Raw genomic sequence first — 24232 nt, forward strand, 5'->3', positions numbered from 1 at the left:
AGAGTCAGTGTGATGGGGATAGACTGTTGTCTGAGAGTCAGTGTGATGGGGCTAGTTTGTTGTCTGTGAGTCAGTGTGATGGGGCTAGACTGTTGTCTGAGAGTCAGTGTGATGGGGCTAGTTTGTTGTCTGTGAGTCAGTGTGATGGGGCTAGACTGTTGTCTGTGAGTCAGTGTGATGGGGCTAGTCTGTTGTCTGAGAGTCAGTGTGATGGGGATAGTCTGTTGTCTAAGAGTCAGTGTGATGGGGCTAGTGTGTTGTCTGAGAGTCAGTGTGATGGGGCTAGACTGTTGTCTGAGAGTCAGTGTGATGGGGCTAGTTTGTTGTCTGAGACTCAGTGTGATGTGGCTAGTCTGTTGTCTGAGAATACGTGTAATGGGGCTAGACTGTTGTCTGTGAGTCAGTGTGATGGGGCTAGACTGTTGTCTGATAGTCAGTGTGATGGGGCTAGACTGTTGTCTGAGAGTCAGTGTGATGGGGCTAGACTGTTGTCTGAGAGTCAGTGTGATGGGGCTAGACTGTTGTCTGTGAGTCAGTGTGATGGGGCTAGTCTGTTGTCTGAGAGTCAGTGTGATGGGGCTAGTCTGTTGTCTGAGAGTCAGTGTGATGGGGATAGACTGTTGTCTGTGAGTCAGTGTGATGGGGCTAGTCTGTTGTCTAAGAGTCAGTGTGATGGGGCTAGTGTGTTGTCTGAGAGTCAGTGTGATGGGGCTAGACTGTTGTCTGAGAGTCAGTGTGATGGGGCTAGTCTGTTGTCTGAGAATACGTGTGATGGGGCTAGACTGTTGTCTGAGAGTCAGTGTGATGGGGCTAGTTTGTTGTCTGAGACTCAGTGTGATGTGGCTAGTCTGTTGTCTGAGAATACGTGTAATGGGGCTAGACTGTTGTCTGAGACTCAGTGTGATGTGGCTAGACTGTTGTCTGAGAGTCAGTGTGATGGGGATAGACTGTTGTCTGAGAGTCAGTGTGATGGGGCTAGACTGTTGTCTGAGAGTCAGTGTGATGGGGCTAGACTGTTGTCTGAGAGTCAGTGTGATGGGGATAGACTGTTGTCTGAGAGTCAGTGTGATGGGGCTAGTTTGTTGTCTGTGAGTCAGTGTGATGGGGCTAGACTGTTGTCTGAGAGTCAGTGTGATGGGGCTAGTTTGTTGTCTGTGAGTCAGTGTGATGGGGCTAGACTGTTGTCTGTGAGTCAGTGTGATGGGGCTAGTCTGTTGTCTGAGAGTCAGTGTGATGGGGATAGTCTGTTGTCTAAGAGTCAGTGTGATGGGGCTAGTGTGTTGTCTGAGAGTCAGTGTGATGGGGCTAGACTGTTGTCTGAGAGTCAGTGTGATGGGGCTAGTTTGTTGTCTGAGACTCAGTGTGATGTGGCTAGTCTGTTGTCTGAGAATACGTGTAATGGGGCTAGACTGTTGTCTGTGAGTCAGTGTGATGGGGCTAGACTGTTGTCTGATAGTCAGTGTGATGGGGCTAGACTGTTGTCTGAGAGTCAGTGTGATGGGGCTAGACTGTTGTCTGAGAGTCAGTGTGATGGGGCTAGACTGTTGTCTGAGAGTCAGTGTGATGGGGCTAGACTGTTGTCTGAGAGTCAGTGTGATGGGGCTAGACTGTTGTCTCAGAGTCAGTGTGATGGGGCTAGTCAGTTGTATGAGAGTCAGTGTGATGGGGATAGACTGTTGTCTGAGAGTCAGTGTGATGGGGCTAGACTGTTGTCTGAGAGTCAGTGTGATGGGGCTAGACTGTTGTCTGAGAGTCAGTGTGATGGGGATAGACTGTTGTCTGAGAGTCAGTGTGATGGGGCTAGACTGTTGTCTGAGAGTCAGTGTGATGGGGCTAGACTGTTGTCTGAGAGTCAGTGTGATGGTGCTAGACTGTTGTCTGAGAGTCAGTGTGATGGGGCTAGACTGTTGTTTGTGAGTCAGTGTGATGGGGCTAGACTGTTGTATGAGAGTCAATGTGATGGGGATAGTCTGTTGTCTGTGAGTCAGTGTGATGGGGCTAGACTGTTGTCTGTGAGTCAGTGTGATGGGGTTAGACTGTTGTCTGAGAGTCAGTGTGATGGGGCTAGTTTGTTGTCTGAGAGTCAGTGTGATGGGGCTAGACTGTTGTCTGTGAGTCAGTGTGATGGGGCTAGACTGTTGTCTGAGAGTCAGTGTGATGGGGATAGTCTGTTGTCTGAGAGTCAGTGTGATGGGGCTAGTCAGTTGTCTGAGAGTCAGTGTGATGGGGCTAGTCTGTTGTCTGAGAGTCAGTGTGATGGGGCTGGTCAGTTGTATGAGAGTCAGTGTGATGGGGCTAGACTGTCTGAGAGTCAGTGTGATGGGGCTAGACTGTTGTCTGAGAGTCAGTGTGATGGGGCTAGTCTGTTGTCTGTGAGTCAGTGTGATGGGGCTAGACTGTTGTATGAGAGTCAGTGTGATGGGGCTAGACTGTCTGAGAGTCAGTGTAATGGGGCTAGTCAGTTGTATGAGAGTCAGTGTGATGGGGCTAGTCAGTTGTATGAGAGTCAGTGTGATGGGGCTAGACTGTCTGAGAGTCAGTGTGATGGGGCTAGACTGTCTGAGAGTCAGTGTGATGGGGATAGTCTGTTGCCTGAGAGTCAGTGTGATGGGGCTAGACTGTTGTCTGTGAGTCAGTGTGATGGGGCTAGTCTGTTGTCTGAGAGTCAGTGTGATGGGGCTAGTCAGTTGTCTGAGAGTCAGTGTGATGGGGCTAGACTATTGTCTGAGAGTCAGTGTGATGGGGCTAGACTGTTGTCTGAGACTCAGTGTGATGGGGCTAGACTGTCTGAGAGTCAGTGTGATGGGGCTAGTCTGTTGTCTGAGAATACGTGTAATGGGGCTAGACTGTTGTCTGTGAGTCAGTGTGATGGGGCTAGACTGTTGTCTGAGAGTCAGTGTGATGGGGCTAGACTGTCTGAGAGTCAGTGTGATGGGGCTAGACTGTTGTCTGAGAGTCAGTGTGATGGGGCTAGACTGTTGTCTGAGAGTTAGTGTGATGGGGCTAGACTGTTGTCTGAGAGTCAGTGTGATGGGGCTAGACTGTTGTCTGAGAGTCAGTGTGATGGGGCTAGACTGTTGTCTCAGAGTCAGTGTGATTGGGCTAGTCTGTTGTCTGAGAGTCAGTGTGATGGGGCTAGTCTGTTGTCTGTGAGTCAGTGTGATGGGGCTAGACTGTTGTATGAGAGTCAGTGTGATGGGGCTAGACTGTCTGAGAGTCAGTGTAATGGGGCTAGTCAGTTGTATGAGAGTCAGTGTGATGGGGCTAGTCAGTTGTATGAGAGTCAGTGTGATGGGGCTAGACTGTCTGAGAGTCAGTGTGATGGGGCTAGACTGTCTGAGAGTCAGTGTGATGGGGATAGTCTGTTGCCTGAGAGTCAGTGTGATGGGGCTAGACTGTTGTCTGTGAGTCAGTGTGATGGGGCTAGACTGTTGTCTGAGAGTCAGTGTGATGGGGCTAGTCAGTTGTCTGAGAGTCAGTGTGATGGGGCTAGACTATTGTCTGAGAGTCAGTGTGATGGGGCTAGACTGTTGTCTGAGACTCAGTGTGATGTGGCTAGTCTGTTGTCTGAGAATACGTGTAATGGGGCTAGACTGTTGTCTGTGAGTCAGTGTGATGGGGCTAGACTGTTGTCTGAGAGTCAGTGTGATGGGGCTAGACTGTCTGAGAGTCAGTGTGATGGGGCTAGACTGTTGTCTGAGAGTCAGTGTGATGGGGCTAGACTGTTGTCTGAGAGTCAGTGTGATGGGGCTAGACTGTTGTCTGAGAGTCAGTGTGATGGGGCTAGACTGTTGTCTGAGAGTCAGTGTGATGGGGCTAGACTGTTGTCTGAGAGTCAGTGTGATGGGGCTAGACTGTTGTCTGAGAGTCAGTGTGATGGGGCTAGACTGTTGTCTGAGAGTCAGTGTGATGGGGCTAGACTGTTGTCTCAGAGTCAGTGTGATGGGGCTAGTCAGTTGTATGAGAGTCAGTGTGATGGGGATAGACTGTTGTCTGAGAGTCAGTGTGATGGGGCTAGACTGTTGTCTGAGAGTCAGTGTGATGGGGCTAGACTGTTGTCTGAGAGTCAGTGTGATGGGGATAGACTGTTGTCTGAGTGTCAGTGTGATGGGGGTAGTCTGTTGTCTGAGAGTCAGTGTGATGGGGCTAGACTGTTGTCTGAGAGTCAGTGTGATGGGGCTAGACTGTTGTCTGAGAGTCAGTGTGATGGGGCTAGACTGTTGTTTGTGAGTCAGTGTGATGGGGCTAGTCTGTTGTCTGTGAGTCAGTGTGATGGGGCTAGACTGTTGTCTGAGAGTCAGTGTGATGGTGCTAGACTGTTGTCTGAGAGTCAGTGTGATGGGGCTAGACTGTTGTTTGTGAGTCAGTGTGATGGGGCTAGTCTGTTGTCTGTGAGTCAGTGTGATGGGGCTAGACTGTTGTATGAGAGTCAGTGTGATGGGGATAGTCTGTTGTCTGTGAGTCAGTGTGATGGGGCTAGACTGTTGTCTGTGAGTCAGTGTGATGGGGATAGTCTGTTGTCTGTGAGTCAGTGTGATGGGGTTAGACTGTTGTCTGAGAGTCAGTGTGATGGGGCTAGTTTGTTGTCTGAGAGTCAGTGTGATGGGGCTAGACTGTTGTCTGAGAGTCAGTGTGATGGGGATAGTCTGTTGTCTGAGAGTCAGTGTGATGGGGCTAGTCAGTTGTCTGAGAGTCAGTGTGATGGGGCTAGTCTGTTGTCTGAGAGTCAGTGTGATGGGGCTAGACTGTCTGAGAGTCAGTGTGATGGGGCTAGTCAGTTGTATGAGAGTCAGTGTGATGGGGCTAGACTGTTGTCTCAGAGTTAGTGTGATGGGGCTAGACTGTTGTCTGAGAGTCAGTGTGATGGGGATAGTCTGTTGTCTGAGAGTCAGTGTGATGGGGCTAGTCAGTTGTCTGAGAGTCAGTGTGATGGGGCTAGTCTGTTGTCTGAGAGTCAGTGTGATGGGGCTAGACTGTCTGAGAGTCAGTGTGATGGGGCTAGTCAGTTGTATGAGAGTCAGTGTGATGGGGCTAGACTGTTGTCTCAGAGTCAGTGTGATGGGGCTAGACTGTTGTCTGTGAGTCAGTGTGATGGGGCTAGACTGTTGTCTGAGAGTCAGTGTGATGGGGCTAGTCTGTTGTCTGTGAGTCAGTGTGATGGGGCTAGACTGTTGTCTGAGAGTCAGTGTGATGGGGCTAGTCTGTTGTCTCAGAGTCAGTGTGATTGGGCTAGTCTGTTGTCTGAGAGTCAGTGTGATGGGGATAGTCAGTTGTCTCAGAGTCAGTGTGATGGGGCTAGTCTGTTGTCTGAGAGTCAGCGTGATGGGGCTAGTCTGTTGTCTGTGAGTCAGTGTGATGGGGCTAGACTGTTGTATGAGAGTCAGTGTGATGGGGCTAGACTGTCTGAGAGTCAGTGTAATGGGGCTAGTCAGTTGTATGAGAGTCAGTGTGATGGGGCTAGTCAGTTGTATGAGAGTCAGTGTGATGGGGCTAGACTGTCTGAGAGTCAGTGATGGGGCTAGACTGTCTGAGAGTCAGTGTGATGGGGATAGTCTGTTGTCTGAGAGTCCGTGTGATGGGGCTAGACTGTTGTCTGTGAGTCAGTGTGATGGGGCTAGTCTGTTGTCTGAGAGTCAGTGTGATGGGGCTAGTCAGTTGTCTGAGAGTCAGTGTGATGGGGCTAGACTATTGTCTGAGAGTCAGTGTGATGGGGCTAGACTGTTGTCTGAGAGTCAGTGTGATGGGGCTAGACTGTTGTCTGTGAGTCAGTGTGATGGGGCTAGTCAGTTGTCTCAGAGTCAGTGTGATGGGGCTAGTCTGTTGTCTGAGAGTCAGTGTGATGGGGCTAGACTGTTGTCTGAGAGTCAGTTTGATGGGGCTAGACTGTTGTCTGTGAGTCAGTGTGATGGGGATAGACTGTTGTCTGAGAGTCAGTGTGATGGGGCTAGACTGTTGTCTGAGAGTCAGTGTGATGGGGCTAGACTGTTGTCTGAGAGTCAGTGTGATGGGGCTAGTCTGTTGTCTGAGAGTCAGTGTGATGGGGCTAGACTGTTGTCTGAGAGTCAGTGTGATGGGGCTAGACTGTTGTCTGAGAGTCAGTGTGATGGGGCTAGTCTGTTGTCTGAGAGTCAGTGTGATGGGGCTAGTTTGTTGTCTGAGAGTCAGTGTGATGGGGCTAGTCTGTTGTCTGAGAGTCAGTGTGATGGGGCTAGACTGTTGTCTGAGAGTCAGTGTGATGGGGCTAGTCAGTTGTCTCAGAGTCAGTGTGATGGGGCTAGACTGTTGTCTGAGAGTCAGTGTGATGGGGCTAGACTGTTGTCTGAGAGTCAGTGTGATGGGGCTAGTCTGTTGTCTGAGAGTCAGTGTGATGGGGCTAGACTGTTGTCTGAGAGTCAGTGTGATGGGGCTAGACTGTTGTCTGAGAGTCAGTGTGATGGGGCTAGTCTGTTGTCTGAGAGTCAGTGTGATGGGGCTAGACTGTTGTCTGAGAGTCAGTGTGATGGGGCTAGACTGTTGTCTGAGAGTCAGTGTGATGGGGCTAGTCTGTTGTCTGAGAGTCAGTGTGATGGGGCTAGTCTGTTGTCTGAGAGTCAGTGTGATGGGGCTAGTCTGTTGTCTGAGAGTCAGTGTGATGGGGCTAGACTGTTGTCTGAGAGTCAGTGTGATGGGGCTAGTCAGTTGTCTCAGAGTCAGTGTGATGGGGCTAGACTGTTGTCTGAGAGTCAGTGTGATGGGGCTAGACTGTTGTCTGTGAGTCAGTGTGATGGGGCTAGTCTGTTGTCTGAGAGTCAGTGTGATGGGGCTAGTCTGTTGTCTGAGAGTCAGTGTGATGGGGCTAGACTGTTGTCTGAGAGTCGGTGTGATGGGCTAGTCTGTTGTATGAGAGTCAGTGTGATGGGGCTAGACTGTTGTCTGAGAGTCAGTGTGATGGGGCTAGACTGTTGTCTGAGAGTCAGTGTGATGGGGCTAGTCTGTTGTCTGTGAGTCAGTGTGATGGGGCTGGTCAGTTGTCTGTGAGTCAGTGTGATGGGGCTGGTCAGTTGTCTCAGAGTCAGTGTGATGGGGCTAGTCTGCTGTCTCAGAGTCAGTATGATGGGGCTAGACTGTTGTCTCAGAGTCAGTGTGATGGGGCTGGTCAGTTGTCTCAGAGTCAGTGTGATGGGGCTAGTCTGTTGTCTGAGAGTCAGTGTGATGGGGCTGGTCAGTTGTCTGAGAGTCAGTGTGATGGGGCTAGTCTGTTGTCTGAGAGTCAGTGTGATGGGGATAGACTGTTGTCTGAGAGTCAGTGTGATGGGGCTAGTCTGTTGTCTGAGAGTCAGTGTGATGGGGATAGACTGTTGTCTGAGAGTCAGTGTGATGGGGCTAGTCTGTTGTCTGAGAGTCAGTGTGATGGGGATAGACTGTTGTCTGAGAGTCAGTGTAATGGGGCTAGTCTGTTGTCTGAGAGTCAGTGTGATGGGGATAGACTGTTGTCTGAGAGTCAGTGTGATGGGGATAGACTGTTGTCTGAGAGTCAGTGTGATTGGTCAGGATCTGGTTCAGCACTGTGGCTGGTGGGGCCAGATCCTCTCAGAGGGTAGTAGACAGCCACACCAGTTAGTTTGCCTTTTTATCTATTCTAACGGTTATTTACGGAGACCGCAGTCATTTCTCTGACCAATTATCGTCATCCAAAATTCCATGACCGTCACAGCCCTACTCTTAAACTCTCTCTCTCTCTCTCTCTCTCTCTCTCTCTCTCTCTCTCTCTCTCTCTCTCTCTCTCTCTCTCTCTCTCTCTCTCTCTCTCTCTCTCTCTCTCTCTCTCTCTCTCTCTCTCCCTCCCTCCCTCCCTCCCTCCCTCCCTCCCTCCCTCCCCCCCCCTCTCCCTCCCTCCCTCTCTCTCTCTCTCTCTCTCTCTCTCTCTCTCTCCCTCCCTCCCTCCCTCTCTCCCTCCCTCCCTCCCTCCCTCCCTCTCTCTCACCTCTCTTCTCTCCGAAGTACAAGGTCTGCTGGGCCGTGTTGGACCACTGCAGGGAGGAGTTGTCACTCGCTGCCACACGGCAGGTCAGGGTTACCGTGCCGCCCACAGACACCGTCTCGTCCTGGGTCACCGGCTGCAAGGGGTCATCGTCTAGGCAACACAGAGAAGAGAGGGAAACAAAGAGGTCAGATAGAGGTGGTCATTTCAGTTACTGTCAGAGCCCTGGACAGGTAGGTTGTATCCCAAATGGCTCTGGAAAGGTAGGGTGTATTGTTGGCTCTGGTTTAAGGTAGTGCACTAAATAGGGAATAAGGTGACATTTTGGAGACACAACCATAGAGAGGGAAAACAGATAGGATGATAAATGGCGCAGCAGTAGCCATGGGGCTTTCTATGTAAGACTGATGAGTCTATAACCAGCCACACATCTTGCGAGGTACATTCACTGGCTGCCTCCCAAATGGAACCCCTTGTCCCTATATAGTGCCCTGCTTTGACCAGGGCCGATAGGATGTACGTTGTGCATTATGTAGAGAATAGGGTGCCATTTGGGACATAGACACTGAAGGAGAGGCGTGATGAGAAGTATGGGAGCAACGTTCACTTGGGATGGGGACGGGTGGCATGAACCCCCCCACACACTTTGTGAAATTGCATTTTTGTCATCCCCCCCTCCCCAGTTTTATCATTGTACTGAGATACAAAACGTGGCACCAGTGTGCTTTAGGATTATGCAGACGCCTCAGAGCGGTCGGGTAGGCTGTTTTCTGGTTTCAGGCGGGTGGATTTATGACCTCACAAGGACAGACAGTGTGAAGGCAAAGCTTCCGAAAGGCTGGCATATAGGACCAGCACGAGAGAGATGAACAGAGGCAGCTGCTGTCTGTGTTGCGCTTTTTTTCTGAGCTGTAAAAGCAAGCAAAGCAGAAACTGGCTACTCTTAAGATGACTGATCTAGCTGGCAAGGTAACAGCTGTTTGACAGATTTTGTTTTATTTATTCCTAGTGCTAAGCTAGTAGTGTAACTGACATGTTACGTTGGCTAACGTTTCATCCCATCTCCACTGAAGTGAATGAACTACTAGCAGCTAGCTAGCTAGTAGCTACCACAGCCAGTTCAGCTCTAGCTAGTCTCTAGCTAGCTATCTGTCAGGTCGCAGTATCTAACAGCTGTTGTGTGTATGGAAATGTTTTGTAGCCTTTGTTTTGTCCCGTTTCAACGGAAGTAAATTTGATGATGTACCATTGTACCATTAGCTAAAGCTAGCCAAAAGTTGACTAACGTTAGCAATTATTTTTGCCTCAATCACACTACACCTGAATCAAACAATGAAACCAGAGGCCAAAGCATTAAATATATGTTTTTCGGCGCAATGTGAGTTTTTATTAGTCAGTATAGCAATGTACCGTTATTAAATAATCAGTTTCCCAAGCTATTTCCCTTCATTTCAAAGATTGAAACTATTTTAAGGCAGTCTGACAAATCTCTAAATTTGATTTACAAACCATATCAAGGGTTGATAGAGGCTTTTCCCAATGACATAAAATATGTCAAACAAAAATGTTAGGAAGACCTGGGAGACGCTATTGATGAAGATACAGTTGAAGTCGGAAGTTTACATACACTTAGGTTGGAGTCATTAAAACTAGTTTTTCAACCACTCCACAAATTTCTTGCAAACTATAGATTTTGCAAGTCAGTTAGGACATCTACTTTGTGCATGACACGTGATTTTTTCCAACAATTGTTTACAGATAGATTATTTCACTTATAATTCACTGTATCACAATTCCAGTGAGTCAGAAGTTTACATACACTAAGTTGACTGGGCCTTTAAACAGCTTGGAAAATTCCAGAAAATGATGTCATGGCTTTAGAAGCTTCTGATAGGCTAATTGACATCATTTGAGTCAATTGGAGGTTTACCTGTAGATGTATTTCAAGGCCTACCTTCAAACTCAGTGCCTCTTTGCTTGACATCATGGGAGAATCAAAAGAAATGACCAAGACCTCAGAAAAAAAATTGTAAGTCTGGTTCATCCTTGGGAGCAATTTCCAAACGCCTGAAGGTACCACGTTCATCTGTACAAACAATAGTACGCAAGTATAAACACCATGGGACCACGCAGCCGTCATACCGCTCAGGAAGGAGACGCGTTCTGTCTCCTAGAGATGAACGTACTTTGGTGCGAAAAGTGCAAATCAATCCCAGAACAACAGCAAAGGACCTTGTGAAGATGCTGGAGGACACAGGTATAAAAGTATCTATATCCACAGTAAAACGAGTTCTATATCGACATAACCTGAAAGGCCGCTCAGCAAGGAAGAAGCCACTGCTCCAAAACCGCCATAAAAAAGCCAGACTACGGTTTGCAACTGCACATGGGGACAAAGATCATAGTTTTTGGAGAAATGTCCTCTGGTATGATGAAACAAAAATAGAACTGTTTGGCCATAATGACCATTGTTATGTTTGGAGGAAAAGGGGGACGCTTGCAAGCCGAAGAACACCATACCAACCTTGAAGCACGGGGGTGGCAGCATCATGTTGTGGGGGTGCTTTGCGGCAGGAGGGACTGGTGCACTTCACAAAATAGATGGCATCATGAGGGAGGAAAATGATGTGGATATATTGAAGCAACATCTCAAGACATCAGTCAGGAAGTTAAAGCTTGGTCGCATATGGGTCTTCCAAATGGACAATGACCCCAAGCATACTTCCAAAGTTGTGGCAAAATGGCTTAAGGACAACAAAGTCAAGGTACTGGAGTGGCCATCACAAAGCCCTGACCTCAATCCTATTGAAAATGTGTGGGAAGAACTGAAAAAGTGTGTGCGAGCAAGGAGGCCTACAAACCTGACTCAGTTACACCAGCTCTGTCAGGAGGAATGGGCCAACATTCACCCAATGTATTCTGAGAAACTTGTGGAAGGCTACCTGAAACGTTTGACCCAAGTTAAACAATTTTAAGGCAATGCTACCAAATACTAATTGAGTGTATGTAAACTTCTGACCCACTGGGAATGTGAAGAAAGAAATAAAAGCTGAAATAAATCATTCTTTCTACTATTATACTGACATTTCACATTCTTAAAATAAAGTGGTGATCCTAACTGACCTAAGACAGGGAATGTTTATTAGGATTAAAAGTCTGGAATTGTGAAAAACTGAGTTTAAATGTTTTTGGCTAAGGTGTATGTAAACTTCCGACTCCAACTGTATGTTAGAATGCCCAGTCATGTTCATATAATCTCACATAAGACCATTAAGACCATCCATAGAAGTACTATATGCCAGTGAAACTGAATATCATGCACTCAGAAAGGTAATTAAACACAAAAGGGGACATATTTGCATATGTTATGGTCTTGTGAAGACTAGCTGAATTCTGGCAGAGTATCTTCTTTTATCTCAGCAACAGATTCTCCCTTCTACCTGTTTTTGTTTGCTTGAAAATGTTGATACCGGACACTGTTATCAGAAGAAACTGTGCAACCTAGTATTTATAGAGGGCTAAGAAATGAATTACCATTAATATGAAGGGTCATTATCCTCCTACAATGGACGGCAGAAATGTCAAGTTATGCATCACTAGATTTGATTTATTACCAGATTAAGGGTACACTGGGAAACTTTCATAAGGTCTGGATGCCTTATATGGAATTCTGTACGACAAAAGGAGTCTGTATTTAAAACATGTCCACATCAGAGGAGATATCTATTTAGGCAATCCCTAGCTGCTGGGCTGCTCAGTCCGATCCCAGGGGGGCTGCCGCACTGTGGGTTGTCACTCTGGCCTTGGCCTAACATACCTGAAACCAATAATGAATGTTTCACTAAGATCCTGAAGCAAAGTGGGGTGTGTTGGGTTGGGGCGCTGCAGGGTCATGGGTCCCTAAGGGCAGGATGGGGTGTGCAAGTAAAAATAGCTCTACTGTACTATTAGGCCTACGATATGAACTACAGTGGCAAGGAAAAGTATGTGAACCCTTTGGAATTACATGGACTTCTGCATAAAGTGGTCATAAAATTTGATCTGATCTTCATCTAAGTCACAACAATAGACAAACACAGTCTGCTTAAACTGATAACACACCAGCAATTATATGTTCATGTCTTATTGAACACACCGTGTAAACATTCACAGAGCAGGGTGGGGAAAGTATGTGAACCCTTGGATTTAATACCTGGTTGACCCTCCTTTGACAGCCATAACCTCAACCAAATGTTTCTGTAGCTGCGGAGGAGACCTGCATTCAGGAGGAGTTCTGGACCGTTCCTCTTTACAAAACTGTTTCAGTTCAACAATATTCTTGGGATGTCTGGTGTGAACCGCCGTCTTGAGGTCATGCCACAGCATCTCCATCGGGTTGAGGTCAGGACTCTGACTTGGCTACTCCAGAAGGTGTATTTTCTTCTGTTGAAGCCATTCTGTTGTTGATTTACTTCTGTGTTTTGTGTCGTTGTCCTGTTGCATCACCCAACTTCTGTTGAGCTTCAATTGGCGGACAGATAGACTTACACTCTCCTGCAAAATGTGTTGATAAACTTGGGAATTCATTTTTCCGTCGATGATAGCAAGCTGTCCAGGCCCTGAGGCAGCAAAGCAGCCCCAAACCATGATGCTCCTTCCACCATACTTTACAGTTGGGATGAGGTTTTGATGTTGGTGTGCCGTGTCTTTCTTCTCCACACAGTGTGTGTGTGTGTGTGTGTGTGTGTGTGTGTGTGTGTGTGTGTGTGTGTGTGTGTGTGTGTGTGTGTGTGTGTGTGTGTGTGTGTGTGCCTTCCAAACAACTCCACTGTAGTTTAATCTGTCCACAGAATAGTTTTCCAGTAGCGCTGTGGAACATCCAGATGCTCTTTTGCAAACTTCAGACGTGCAGCAATGTTTTTTTTTGGACAGCAGTGGCTTCTTCAGTGTTGTCCTCCCATTAACACCATCCTTGTTTAGTGTTTTACGTATCGTAGACTCGTCAACAGAGATGTTAGCATGTTCCAGAGATTTCTGTAAGTCTTTAGCTGACACTCTAGGATTCTTCTTAGCCTCATTGAGCATTCTGTGCTGTGCTCTTGCAGTAATCTTTGCAGGATGGCCACTCCTAGGGAGAGTAGTACAGTGCTGAACTTTATCCATTTATAGACAATTTGTTTTAACGTGGACCGATGAACATCAAGGCTTTTAGAGATACTTTTGTAACCCTTTCCAGCTTTATGCAAATCAACAATTCTTAATCTTGGGTCTTCTGAGATCTCTTTTGTTCGAGGCATGGTTCACATCAGGCAATGCTTCTTGTGAATAGCAAACTCAAATTTTGTGAGTGTTTTATACAGGGCAGGGCAGCTCTAACCAACATCTCCAATCTTGTCTCAATGATTGTACTCCAGGTTAGCTGACTCCTGACTCCAATCAGCTTTTGGAGAAGTCATTAGCCTAGGGGTTCACATACATTTTCCAACCTACTGTAACGGTTGTCGTTGGTGGAAGGAGAAGAGGACCAAAGTGCAGCGTGGTACGTATTCATAATAATTTAATAAAGAATGAATACCGAACAAAAACAACAAACCGACAAACGAACAGTTCTGTACGGTGCAAACAAAAACACTAAACAGAAAATAACTACCCACCACCCATAGTGGGAAAACAGGCTACCTAAGTATGATTCTCAATCAGAGACAACGATCGACACCTGCCTCTGATTGAGAACCATACTAGGCCAAACACATAGAAATAACGACTAGAACAAAACATAGAAAAACAACATAGAATGCCCACCCCAACTCACGCCCTGACCAAACTAAAATAAAGACATAAAAAAGGAACTAAGGTCAGAACGTGACACCTACACTGTGAATGTTTAAATTATGTATTCAATATAGACAATAAAAATACAATAATTTGTGTGTTATTAGTTTAAGCAGACTGTGTTTGTCTGTTGTTGTGACTTAGATGAAGATCAGATCTAATTGTATGACCAATTTATGCAGAAATCCAAATAATTCCAAGCCTATCCCTTGAGACATAAAACAAAGATGGGAAGGAAGATGTTGGGGAGAGAGTTGAGTTATTGACTAGACTGGTGGGGGTCGAGGAAAGAGTTGAGTTATTGACTAGACTGGTGGGGGTCGAGGAGAGAGTTGAGTTGAGTTATTGACTAGACTGGTGGGGGTCGAGGAGAGAGTTGAGTTATTGACTAAGTGGTGGGGGTCAGGGAGAGAGTTGAGTTATTGACTAGACTAGTGGGGGTCAGGGAGAGAGTTGAGTTATTGACTAGACTGGTGGGGGTCGGGGAGAGAGTTGAGTTATTGACTAAATGGTGGGGGTCAGGGAGAGAGCTGAGTTATTGACTAGACTGGTGGGGGTCAGGGAGAGAGTTGAGTTATTGACTAGACTGGTGGGGGTCAGGGAGAGACTTGAGTTATTGATTAGACTGGTGGGGGTCGGGAGAGAGTTGAGTTATTGATTAGACTGGTGGGGGTCAGGGAGAGAGTTGAGTTATTGACTAAATGGTGGGGATCAGGGAGAGAGCTGAGTTATTGACTAAATGGTGGGGATCAGGGAGAGAGTTGAGTTATTGATTAGACTGGTGGGGGTCGGGGAGAGAGTTGAGTTGAGTTATTGACTAGACTGGTGGGGGTCGGGGAGAGAATTTAGTTATTGACTAAATGGTGGGGGTCGGGCAGAGAGTTGAGTTATTGACTAGACTGGTGGGGGTCGGGGAGAGAGTTGAGTTATTGACTATAATGGTGGGGGTCGGGAGAGAGTTGAGTTGAGTTATTGACTAGACTGGTGGGGGTCGGGGAGAGAGTTGAGTTATTGACTAGACTGGTGGGGGTCGGGCAAAGAGTTGAGTTATTGACTAGACTAGTGGGGGTCGGGGAGAGAGTTGAGTTATTGACTAGATGGTGGGGGTCGGGGAGAGAGTTCAGTTATTGACTAGACTGGTGGGGGTCGGGGAGAGAGTTGAGTTTAGTTATTGACTAGACTGGTGGGGCTCGGGGAGAGAGTTCAGTTATTGACTATACTGGTGGGGGTCGGGGAGAGAGTTGAGTTGAGTTATTGACTAGACTGGTGGGGGTCGAGGAGAGAGTTGAGTTGAATTATTGACTAGACTAGTGGGGGTCGGGGAGAGAGTTGAGTTATTGACTAGACTGGTGGGGGTCGGGGAGAGAGTAAAGTTATTGACTAGACTGGTGGGGGTCGGGCAGAGAGTTGAGTTATTGACTAAATGGTGGGGGTCGGGCAGAGAGTTGAGTTATTGACTAGACTGGTGGGGGTCGGGGAGAGAGTTGAGTTATTGACTAGAAGTACTTTTTGTTGTTCTAAATACCAGGGGAATACTTAAGTAAAAATAGTTGAAAGTACTACTTCAGCAGTGGTGGAAAAAGTACTCAATTGTCATACTTGAGTAAAGACAACCTCATAGAAAATGTAAAAAGTCACCCAGTAAAATTTTACTTGAGGAAAAGTAAAAAAGTATTTGGCTTAAAATATACTTAAGTATCAAAAGTAAGAAGTATAAATCATTTCAAATTCCTTATATTAAGCAAACCAGATGGCACCATTTTATTTTTAATGTACAGATAGCCAGGGGCACACTCCAACATTCAGACACACAGTACCAGTCAAAAGTTTTGACACATCTACTCATTCAAGGGTTTATCTTTATGTTTACTATGTTCTACATTGTAGAATAATAGTGAAGACATCAAAACTATGAAATAACACATATGGAATCATGTAGTATCCAAAAAAAGTGTTAAACAAATCAAAATGTATTTTAGATTTGAGATTCTTTGAAGTAGCCACCCTTTCCATTGATGACAGCTTTGCACACGCTTGGCATTCTCTGAACCAGCTTCATGAGGTAGTCACCTGGAATGGATTTCAGTTAACAGGTGTGCCTTGTTAAAAGTAAATTTGTGGAATTTCTTTCCTTCTTAATGAGTTTGAGCCAATCAGTTGTGTTGTGACAAGTTAGGGGTGACATACAGAAGATGGCCCTATTTGGTAAAAGACCAAGTCCATATTATGGCAAGAACAGCTGAAATAAGCAAAGAGAAATTACAGTCCATCATTACTTTAAGACATGAAGGTCAGTCAATCTGGAAAATTTCACTTTGTGCAGTCGCAAAAACCATCAAGCTCTATGATGAAACTGGCTCTCATGAGGACCGCCACAGGAAAGGAAGACCCAGAGTTATGTGGTGGAATATTCTAATCACGTCAGAGAGACTTTGTCATTTCTTCAAACAATCATATTTATTCAATGTCGATTAATTATAGGACCTAAAAAAAATTGTGCACTATAAAGGGACTAGGATGCCATTTGGAATGTATCACAAATATAGAACCAGACATGCCTCAAAGAAAGCTGCTCACCTCTGTAAATATGGTATTTATAAATAGTCTAATTAGAACAGAAATTGTCAGCGGTAGACAGTTTTAAATCCACAGCGTAGCGATATCACTTCCTTGCACCGACGGTGAAACAGATTTTTTTTTTTTTACTTCTTGAAGAACATCTGTGTGTTCTAAGCGTTCCGTAGCGGAACTCCGGTCGGGACATGAAAGAGGAAATGCAAGCAAACAACATTACACGCTTTTAAGAATTCCTTTAGTATTGCTGTAATAACTCCCACTTCCCCCCCTACCCTGGAAATAAGTCGCCTGTTTTTCAATTGCTCTTTTTTTCCTCAGTGAGTAGACTACAGGAGGTTGAATCCTAATAATCGCGCCAGTCTTTGTCCAAAAGTGTGCACTTGTTCACTTCCCTTCATGACTGGTATATGGAAATTCCCTCTAGCACATGCTTGCACTAATACAGTGCTTTTACATTTGTGGGGGTAGTGAGCAAGTGAGTGCACACTTCAGGAGGAAGGAGAGATTATTGGGACTCAACCACGGCTTACTATCCCTGGCTTGCAGCATATATGATATGTTCCTGAACAGAAACCTAACCTGTCTCTCTCTAGGAGCTGTACTGACTACTGTGAGTGTTACAATGACATGAAAGTGGAGAGATTTCTCCTCGGTAGACAGGAGTTAAAAGCTTCTTTCCGCCCCACACAGCTGTGCGTTTAAGGAAGGCACAGATATTTAAAGAAAAACAATTTACACTTTCTCAACGTAGCGTGAACGAAGTGACAACCAGAAGGGTGGAGAGAGAGGCAAGGGGAGGGAGAGAAAGAGAGAGAGAGCGAGGGAGAGATAGAGAGAGAGAGAGAGAGAGCGAGAGAGAGAGAGAGAGAGATAGAAAGAGAGGGTGGAGAGAGAGAGAGAGAGAGAGAGCAAGAGAGAGAGAGAGAGAGAGAGATAGAAAGAGAGGGTGGAGAGAGAGAGAGAGAGAGAGAGAGAGAGAGAGAGAGAGAGAGAGAGAGAGAGAGAGAGAGAGAGAGAGAGATAGAAAGAAAGAGAGGGTGGAGAGAGAGAGAGAGAGAGAGAGAGAGAGAGAGAGAGAGAGAGAGAGAGAGAGAGAGAGAGAGAGAGAGAGAGAGAGAGAGAGAGAGAGAGAGAGAGAGAGAGAGAGAGAGAGAGAGAGAGAGAGATAGAAAGAAAGAGAGGGTGGAGAGAGAGAGAGAGAGAGAGAGAGAGAGAGAGAGAGAGAGAGAGAGAGACTGAAGAGGTGAGACTTTAACCATTTGTACATTATTACAACACTGTATATATACAGTGGGGAGAACAAGTATTTGATACACTGCCGATTTTACAGGTTTTCCTACTTACAAAGCATGTAGAGGTCTGTAATTTTTATCATAGGTACACTTCAACTGTGAGAGAAGGAATCTAAAACAAAAATCCAGAAAATCACATTGTATGATTTTTAAGTAATTAATTTGCATTTTATTGCATGACATAAGTATTTGATACATCAGAAAAGCAGAACTTAATATTTGGTACAGAAACCTTAGTTTGTAATTACAGAGATCATACGTTTCCTGTAGTTCTTGACCAGGTTTGCACACACTGCAGCAGGGATTTTGGCCCACTCCTCCATACAGACCTTCTCCAGATCCTTCAGGTTTCGGGGCTGTCGCTGGGCAATACGGACTTTCGGCTCCCTCCAAAGATTTTCTATTGGGTTCAGGTCTGGAGACTGGCTAGGCCACTCCAGGACCTTGAGATGCTTCTTACGGAGCCACTCCTTAGTTGCCCTGGCTGTGTGTTTCGGGTCGTTGTCATGCTGGAAGACCCAGCCACGACCCATCTTCAATGCTCTTACTGAGGGAAGGAGGTTGTTGGTCAAGATCTCGCGATACATGGCCCCGTCCATCCTCCCCTCAATACGGTGCAGTCGTCCTGTCCCCTTTGCAGAAAAGCATCCCCAAAGAATGATGTTTCCACCTCCATGCTTCACGGTTGGGATGGTGTTCTTGGGGTTGTACTCATCCTTCTATTCCTCCAAACACGGCGAGTGGAGTTTAGAGCAAAAAGCTCTATTTTTGTCTCATCAGACCACATGACCTTCTCCCATTCCTCCTCTGGATCATCCAGATGGTCATTGGCAAACTTCAGACGGGCCTGGACATGCGCTGGCTTGAGCAGGGGGACCTTGCGTGCGCTGCAGGATTTTAATCCATGACGGCGTAGTGTGTTACTAATGGTTTTCTTTGAGACTGTGGTCCCAGCTCTCTTCAGGTCATTGACCAGGTCCTGCCGTGTAGTTCTGGGCTGATCCCTCACATTCCTCATGATCATTGATGCCCCACGAGGTGAGATCTTGCATGGAGCCCCAGACCGAGGGTGATTGACCGTCATCTTGAACTTCTTCCATTTTCTAATAATTGTGCCAACAGTTGTTGCCTTCTCACCAAGCTGCTTGCCTATTGTCCTGTAGCCCATCCCAGCCTTGTACAGGTCTACAATTTATCCCTGATGTCCTTACACAGCTCTCTGGTCTTGGCCATTGTGGAGAGGTTGGAGTCTGTTTGATTGAGTGTGTGGACAGGTGTCTTTTATACAGGTAACGAGTTCAAACAGGTGCAGTTAATACAGGTAATGAGTGGAGAACAGGAGGGCTTCTTAAAGAAAAACTAACAGGTCTGTGAGAGCCGGAATTCTTACTGGTTGGTAGGTGATCAAATACTTATGTCATGCAATAAAATGCAAATTAATTACTTAAAAATCATACAATGTGATTTTCTGGATTTTTGTTTTAGATTCCGTCTCTCACAGTTGAAGTGTACCTATGATAAAAATGACAGACCTCTACATGCTTTGTAAGTAGGAAAACCTGCAAAATCGGCAGTGTATCAAATACTTGTTCTCCCCACTGTACATAATATGACATTTGTAATGTCTTTATTGTTTTGAAACTTCTGTATGTGTAATGTTTACTGTTAATTTGTATTGTTTATTTCACTTTTGTATAATATCTACCTCACTTGCTTTGGCAATGTTAACACATGTTTCCCATGCCAATAAAGCCCCTTGAATTGAATTGAATTGAATTGAGAGAGAGAGAGAGAGAGAGAGAGACAGACAGAAGAGGTGAGGTGGGTGAGAGAGAGAGAGAGAGAGAGAGAGAGCTGGGTATGTACATAGTCAATGGTAGGCTTTGAGGGGACTCCTATGGTAGGTTCACCTATAGCTCATCTCTTGGCAGTAGCACTGTAGACTACTTTATCACTGACCTCAACCCAGAGTCTCTCAGAGCGTTCACAGTCAGCCCACTGACACCCCTATCAGATCACAGAAAAATCACAGTCTACTTGAACAGAGCAATACTCAATCATGAGGCATCAAAGCCAAAGGAACTGAGTAACATTAAGAAATGCTATAGATGGAAGGAATGCAGTTTGGAAACCTACCAAAAAACAATTAGGCAACAGCAAATTCAATCCCTTTTAGACAACTTCCTGGGTAAAATGTTCCACTGCAATAGTGAAGGTGTAAACTTGGCAGTAGAAAATCTTAATAGTATATTTGACCTCTCAGCTTCCCTATCAAATCTAAAAATCTCAAATAGAAAACCGAAGAAAATGAACAACAATGACAAATGGTTTGATAAAGAATGCAAAAATCTAAGAAATAAATTGAGAAACCTGTCCAACCAAAAACATAGAGACCCGGAAAACCTGAGTCTACGCCTTCACTATGGTGAATCACTAAAACAATACAGAAATACACTACGGAAAAAGAAGGAACAGCACGTCAGAAATCAGCTCAATGTAATTGAAGACTCCATAGACTCTAACCAATTCTGGGAAAATTGGAAAACACTAAACAAACAACAACACGAAGAATTATCTATCCAAAATGGAGATGTATGGGTAAACCACTTCTCCAATCTTTTTGGCTCTATAACAAAGAATAAAGAGCAAAAACATATACATGATCAAATACAAATCCTAGAATCAACTATTAAAGACTACCAGAACCCACTGGATTCTCCAATTACCTTGAATGAGTTACAGGACAAAATAAAAACCCTCCAACCCAAAAAGGCCTGTGGTGTTGATGGTATCCTTAATGAAATGATCAAATATACAGACAACAAATTCCAATTGGCTATACTAAAACTCTTTAACATCGTCCTTAGCTCTGGCATCTTCCCCAATATTTGGAACCAAGAACTGATCACCCCAATCCACAAAAGTGGAGACAAATTTGACCCCAATAACTACCGTGGAATATGCGTCAACAGTAACCTTGGGAAAATCCTCTACATTATCATTAACAGCAGACTCGTACATTTCCTCAATGAAAACAATGTACTGAGCAAATGTCAAATTGGCTTTTTACCAAATTACCGTACAACAGACCATGTATTCACCCTACACACCCTAATTGACAACCAAACAAACCAAAACAAAGGCAAAGTCTTCTCATGCTTTGTTGATTTCAAAAAAGCCTTCGACTCAATTTGGCATGAGGGTCTGCTATACAAATTGATGGAAAGTGGTGTTGGGGGTAAAACATACGACATTATAAAATCCATGTACACAAACAACAAGTGTGCGGTTAAAATTGGCAAAAAACACACACATTTCTTCACACAGGGTCGTGGGGTGAGACAGGGATGCAGCTTAAGCCCCACCCTCTTCAACATATATATCAACGAATTGGCGCGGGCACTAGAACAGTCTGCAGCACCCGGTCTCACCCTACTAGAATCCGAAGTCAAATGTCTACTGTTTGCTGATGATCTGGTGCTTCTGTCACCAACCAAGGAGGGCCTACAGCAGCACCTAGATCTTCTGCACAGATTCTGTCAGACCTGGGCCCTGACAGTAAATCTCAGTAAGACCAAAATAATGGTGTTCCAAAAAAGGTCCAGTCACCAGGACCACAAATTCCATCTAGACACCATTGCCCTAGAGCACACAAAAAACTATACATACCTCGGCCTAAACATCAGCACCACAGGTAACTTCCACAAAGCTGTGAACGATCTGAGAGACAAGGCAAGAAGGGCCTTCTATGCCATCAAAAGGAACATAAATTTCAACATACCAATTAGGATCTGGCTAAAAATACTTGAATCAGTCATAGAGCCCATTGCCCTTTATGGTTGTGAGGTCTGGGGTCCGCTCACCAACCAAGATTTCACAAAATGGGACAAACACCAAATTGAGACTCTGCATGCAGAATTCTGCAAAAATATCCTCCGTGTACAACGTAGAACACCAAATAATGCATGCAAAGCAGAATTAGGCCGATACCCACTAATTATCAAAATCCAGAAAAGAGCCGTTAAATTCTACAACCACCTAAAAGGAAGCGATTCCCAAACCTTCCATAACAAAGCCATCACCTACAGAGAGATGAACCTGGAGAAGAGTCCCCTAAGCAAGCTGGTCCTAGGGCTCTGTTCACAAACACAAACACACCCCACAGAGCCCCAGGACAACAGCACAATTAGACCCAACCAAATCATGAGAAAACAAAAAGATAATTACTTGACACATTGGAAAGAATTAACAAAAAAACAGAGCAAACTAGAATGCTATTTGGCCCTAAACAGAGAGTACACAGTGGCAGAATACCTGACCACTGTGACTGACCCAAACTTAAGGAAAGCTTTGACTATGTACAGACTCAGTGAGCATAGCCTTGCTATTGAGAAAGGCCGCCGTAGGCAGACATGGCTCTCAAGAGAAGACAGGCTATGTGCACACTGCCCACAAAATGAGGTGGAAACTGAGCTGCACTTCCTAACCTCCTGCCCAATGTATGACCATATTAGAGAGACATATTTCCCTCAGATTACACAGATCCACAAAGAATTTGAAAACAAATCCAATTTTGATAAACTCCCATATCTACTGGGAGAAATTCCACAGTGTGCCATCACAGCAGCAAGATTTGTGACCTGCTGCCACAAGAAAAGGGCAACCAGTGAAGAACAAACACCATTGTAAATACAACCCATATTTATGCTTATTTATTTTAACTTGTGTGCTTTAACCATTTATACATTGTTACAACACTGTATATATATAATATAACATTTGTAATGTCTTTATTGTTTTGAAACTTCTGTATGTGTAATGTTTACTGTTAATTTGTATTGTTTATTTCACTTTTGTATAATATCTACCTCACTTGCTTTGGCAATGTTAACACATGTTTCCCATGCCAATAAAGCCCCTTGAATTGAATTGAATTGAATTGAGAGAGAGAGAGAGAGAGAGAGAGAGAGAGAGAGAGAGAGAGAGAGAGAGAGAGAGAGAGAGAGACAGAAGAGGTGAGAGAGAAAGAGACAGAAGAGGTGAGGTGAGAGAGAGAGAGACAGAAGAGGTGAGGTGAGGTGAGAGAGAGAGAGAGAGAGAGAGAGAGGTGAGGTGAGGTGAGGTGAGGTGAGGTGAGGTGAGGTGAGGTGAGGTGAGGTGAGGTGAGGTGAGGTGAGGTGAGGTGAGAGAGAGAGAGAGAGAGAGAGAGAGAGAGAGAGAGAGAGAGAGAGAGAGAGAGAGAGAGAGAGAGAGAGAGACAGAAGAGGTGAGGTGAGAGGGCTTCAGGCTCAGAGATAAAATAGATCAAGTTAATAAACACTGTCCCAAGAACAGACAGTGAAAAATATCCCTTTCATTTCTCCATTTTCATTTTCGCCCCTCTCCTCACCATCCATCTGTCTTTCTCATTTTTCCACCTTCCTCAATCTGTCTTTCTCTCCTCATATTTTCCCTTCAGTCCTCTTTCAATAGTCTGCCCTTCCCTTCAGTCCTTTTTCAATAGTCTACCCTTCCCTTCAGTCCTCTTTCAATAGTCTACCCTTCTGTCAACCTTTCTTCCCATCTATTCAACCAGCCCCAGCCCACTCCTCAGTTTTAAAACCAACTGTCTCTCCTTCCGTATCACATTCCCGTCATCTCTCTAGGAGTAATATCCACCATAAGGCCTCAAAGGCGAATCCTGATGCGGCAAATGGGTGATTTACCGATTAAAAGCACAGAGAACAAGAGAATAAACAAGATAAGTCACAGTAAACCCGCTACAGTCTAATGATACCATCCATGATGAAGTCGGCTGTCATGCTTGTGCTGATGCTTAGATATGGGTCAGAAACACAGCTAAACAGTGTGGCAACATCTTCATATTTCATCCAGCACACAGCAGCCCCCCTTCTCCACCCTCCCTCTTCAGCTGTCCTCCTCTTGGGTTTGGTTGAGTCATCCTGTTGATGTTCTTTTACTTAACCTTTATTTAACTAGGCAAGTCAGTTAGGAACAAATTGTTATTTACAATGACGACCTAGGAACAGTGGGTTTAACTGCCTTGTTCAGGGACAGAACGACAGATTTTTACCTTGTCAGTTCGGGGATTCGATATACAGCAGCCTTTCAGTTACTGACTCAACGCTCTAACCACTCGGCTACCTGATTGATTCATCCTGTTGATTCACTGCATAAGAGAGATTGGGTTTGGTTGATTCATCCTGTTGATTCACTGCATAAGAGAGATTGGGTTTGGTTGATTCATCTTGTTGATTCACTGCATAAGAGAGATTGGGTTTGGTCTGCCATTGAAGCTACTATAATTAGGATAGTGTCTCTGAACCTGGTATTCAGAAGTTATATTCAAATCAATGCCTATATATCATAAATTGGATGTGCCACAAATGAATAAATCACAGATTGGCCCTTTAAGAGTTGATCATTTGGTTTGGACCAACAAACTGTACTGCACTGTTTTCCAATCCTGTGTTTCCCAATTCTGTTTCCTAAAACTGTTTTTGACCTAGAACTTAAGAAACACTGCTGTACTGAATGCTGGCCCCACCCTGAATCCTATCACAAACAAACGGATTCTCTGTATATTTCTCAA

General features: G+C 45.2%; 1 protein-coding gene across 5 annotated transcripts in view; it reads right to left on the reverse strand.

The window, feature by feature from the left end:
• Positions 1–24232, reverse strand: part of LOC139550213 (cell adhesion molecule 3-like) — a 131654-nt gene that overhangs the window by 74118 nt on the left and 33304 nt on the right. For all 5 annotated transcript variants that reach the window (XM_071360933.1, XM_071360934.1, XM_071360931.1 and 2 more), the window contains exon 3: positions 7964–8113. In XM_071360933.1, the coding sequence (XP_071217034.1) occupies positions 7964–8113 (150 nt within the window). The remainder of the gene's footprint in view (positions 1–7963; positions 8114–24232) is intronic.

The sequence above is a fragment of the Salvelinus alpinus genome, chromosome 23 (genome assembly GCF_045679555.1).
Source record: "Salvelinus alpinus chromosome 23, SLU_Salpinus.1, whole genome shotgun sequence".
NCBI classification, from domain to species: Eukaryota; Metazoa; Chordata; class Actinopteri; order Salmoniformes; family Salmonidae; genus Salvelinus; species Salvelinus alpinus.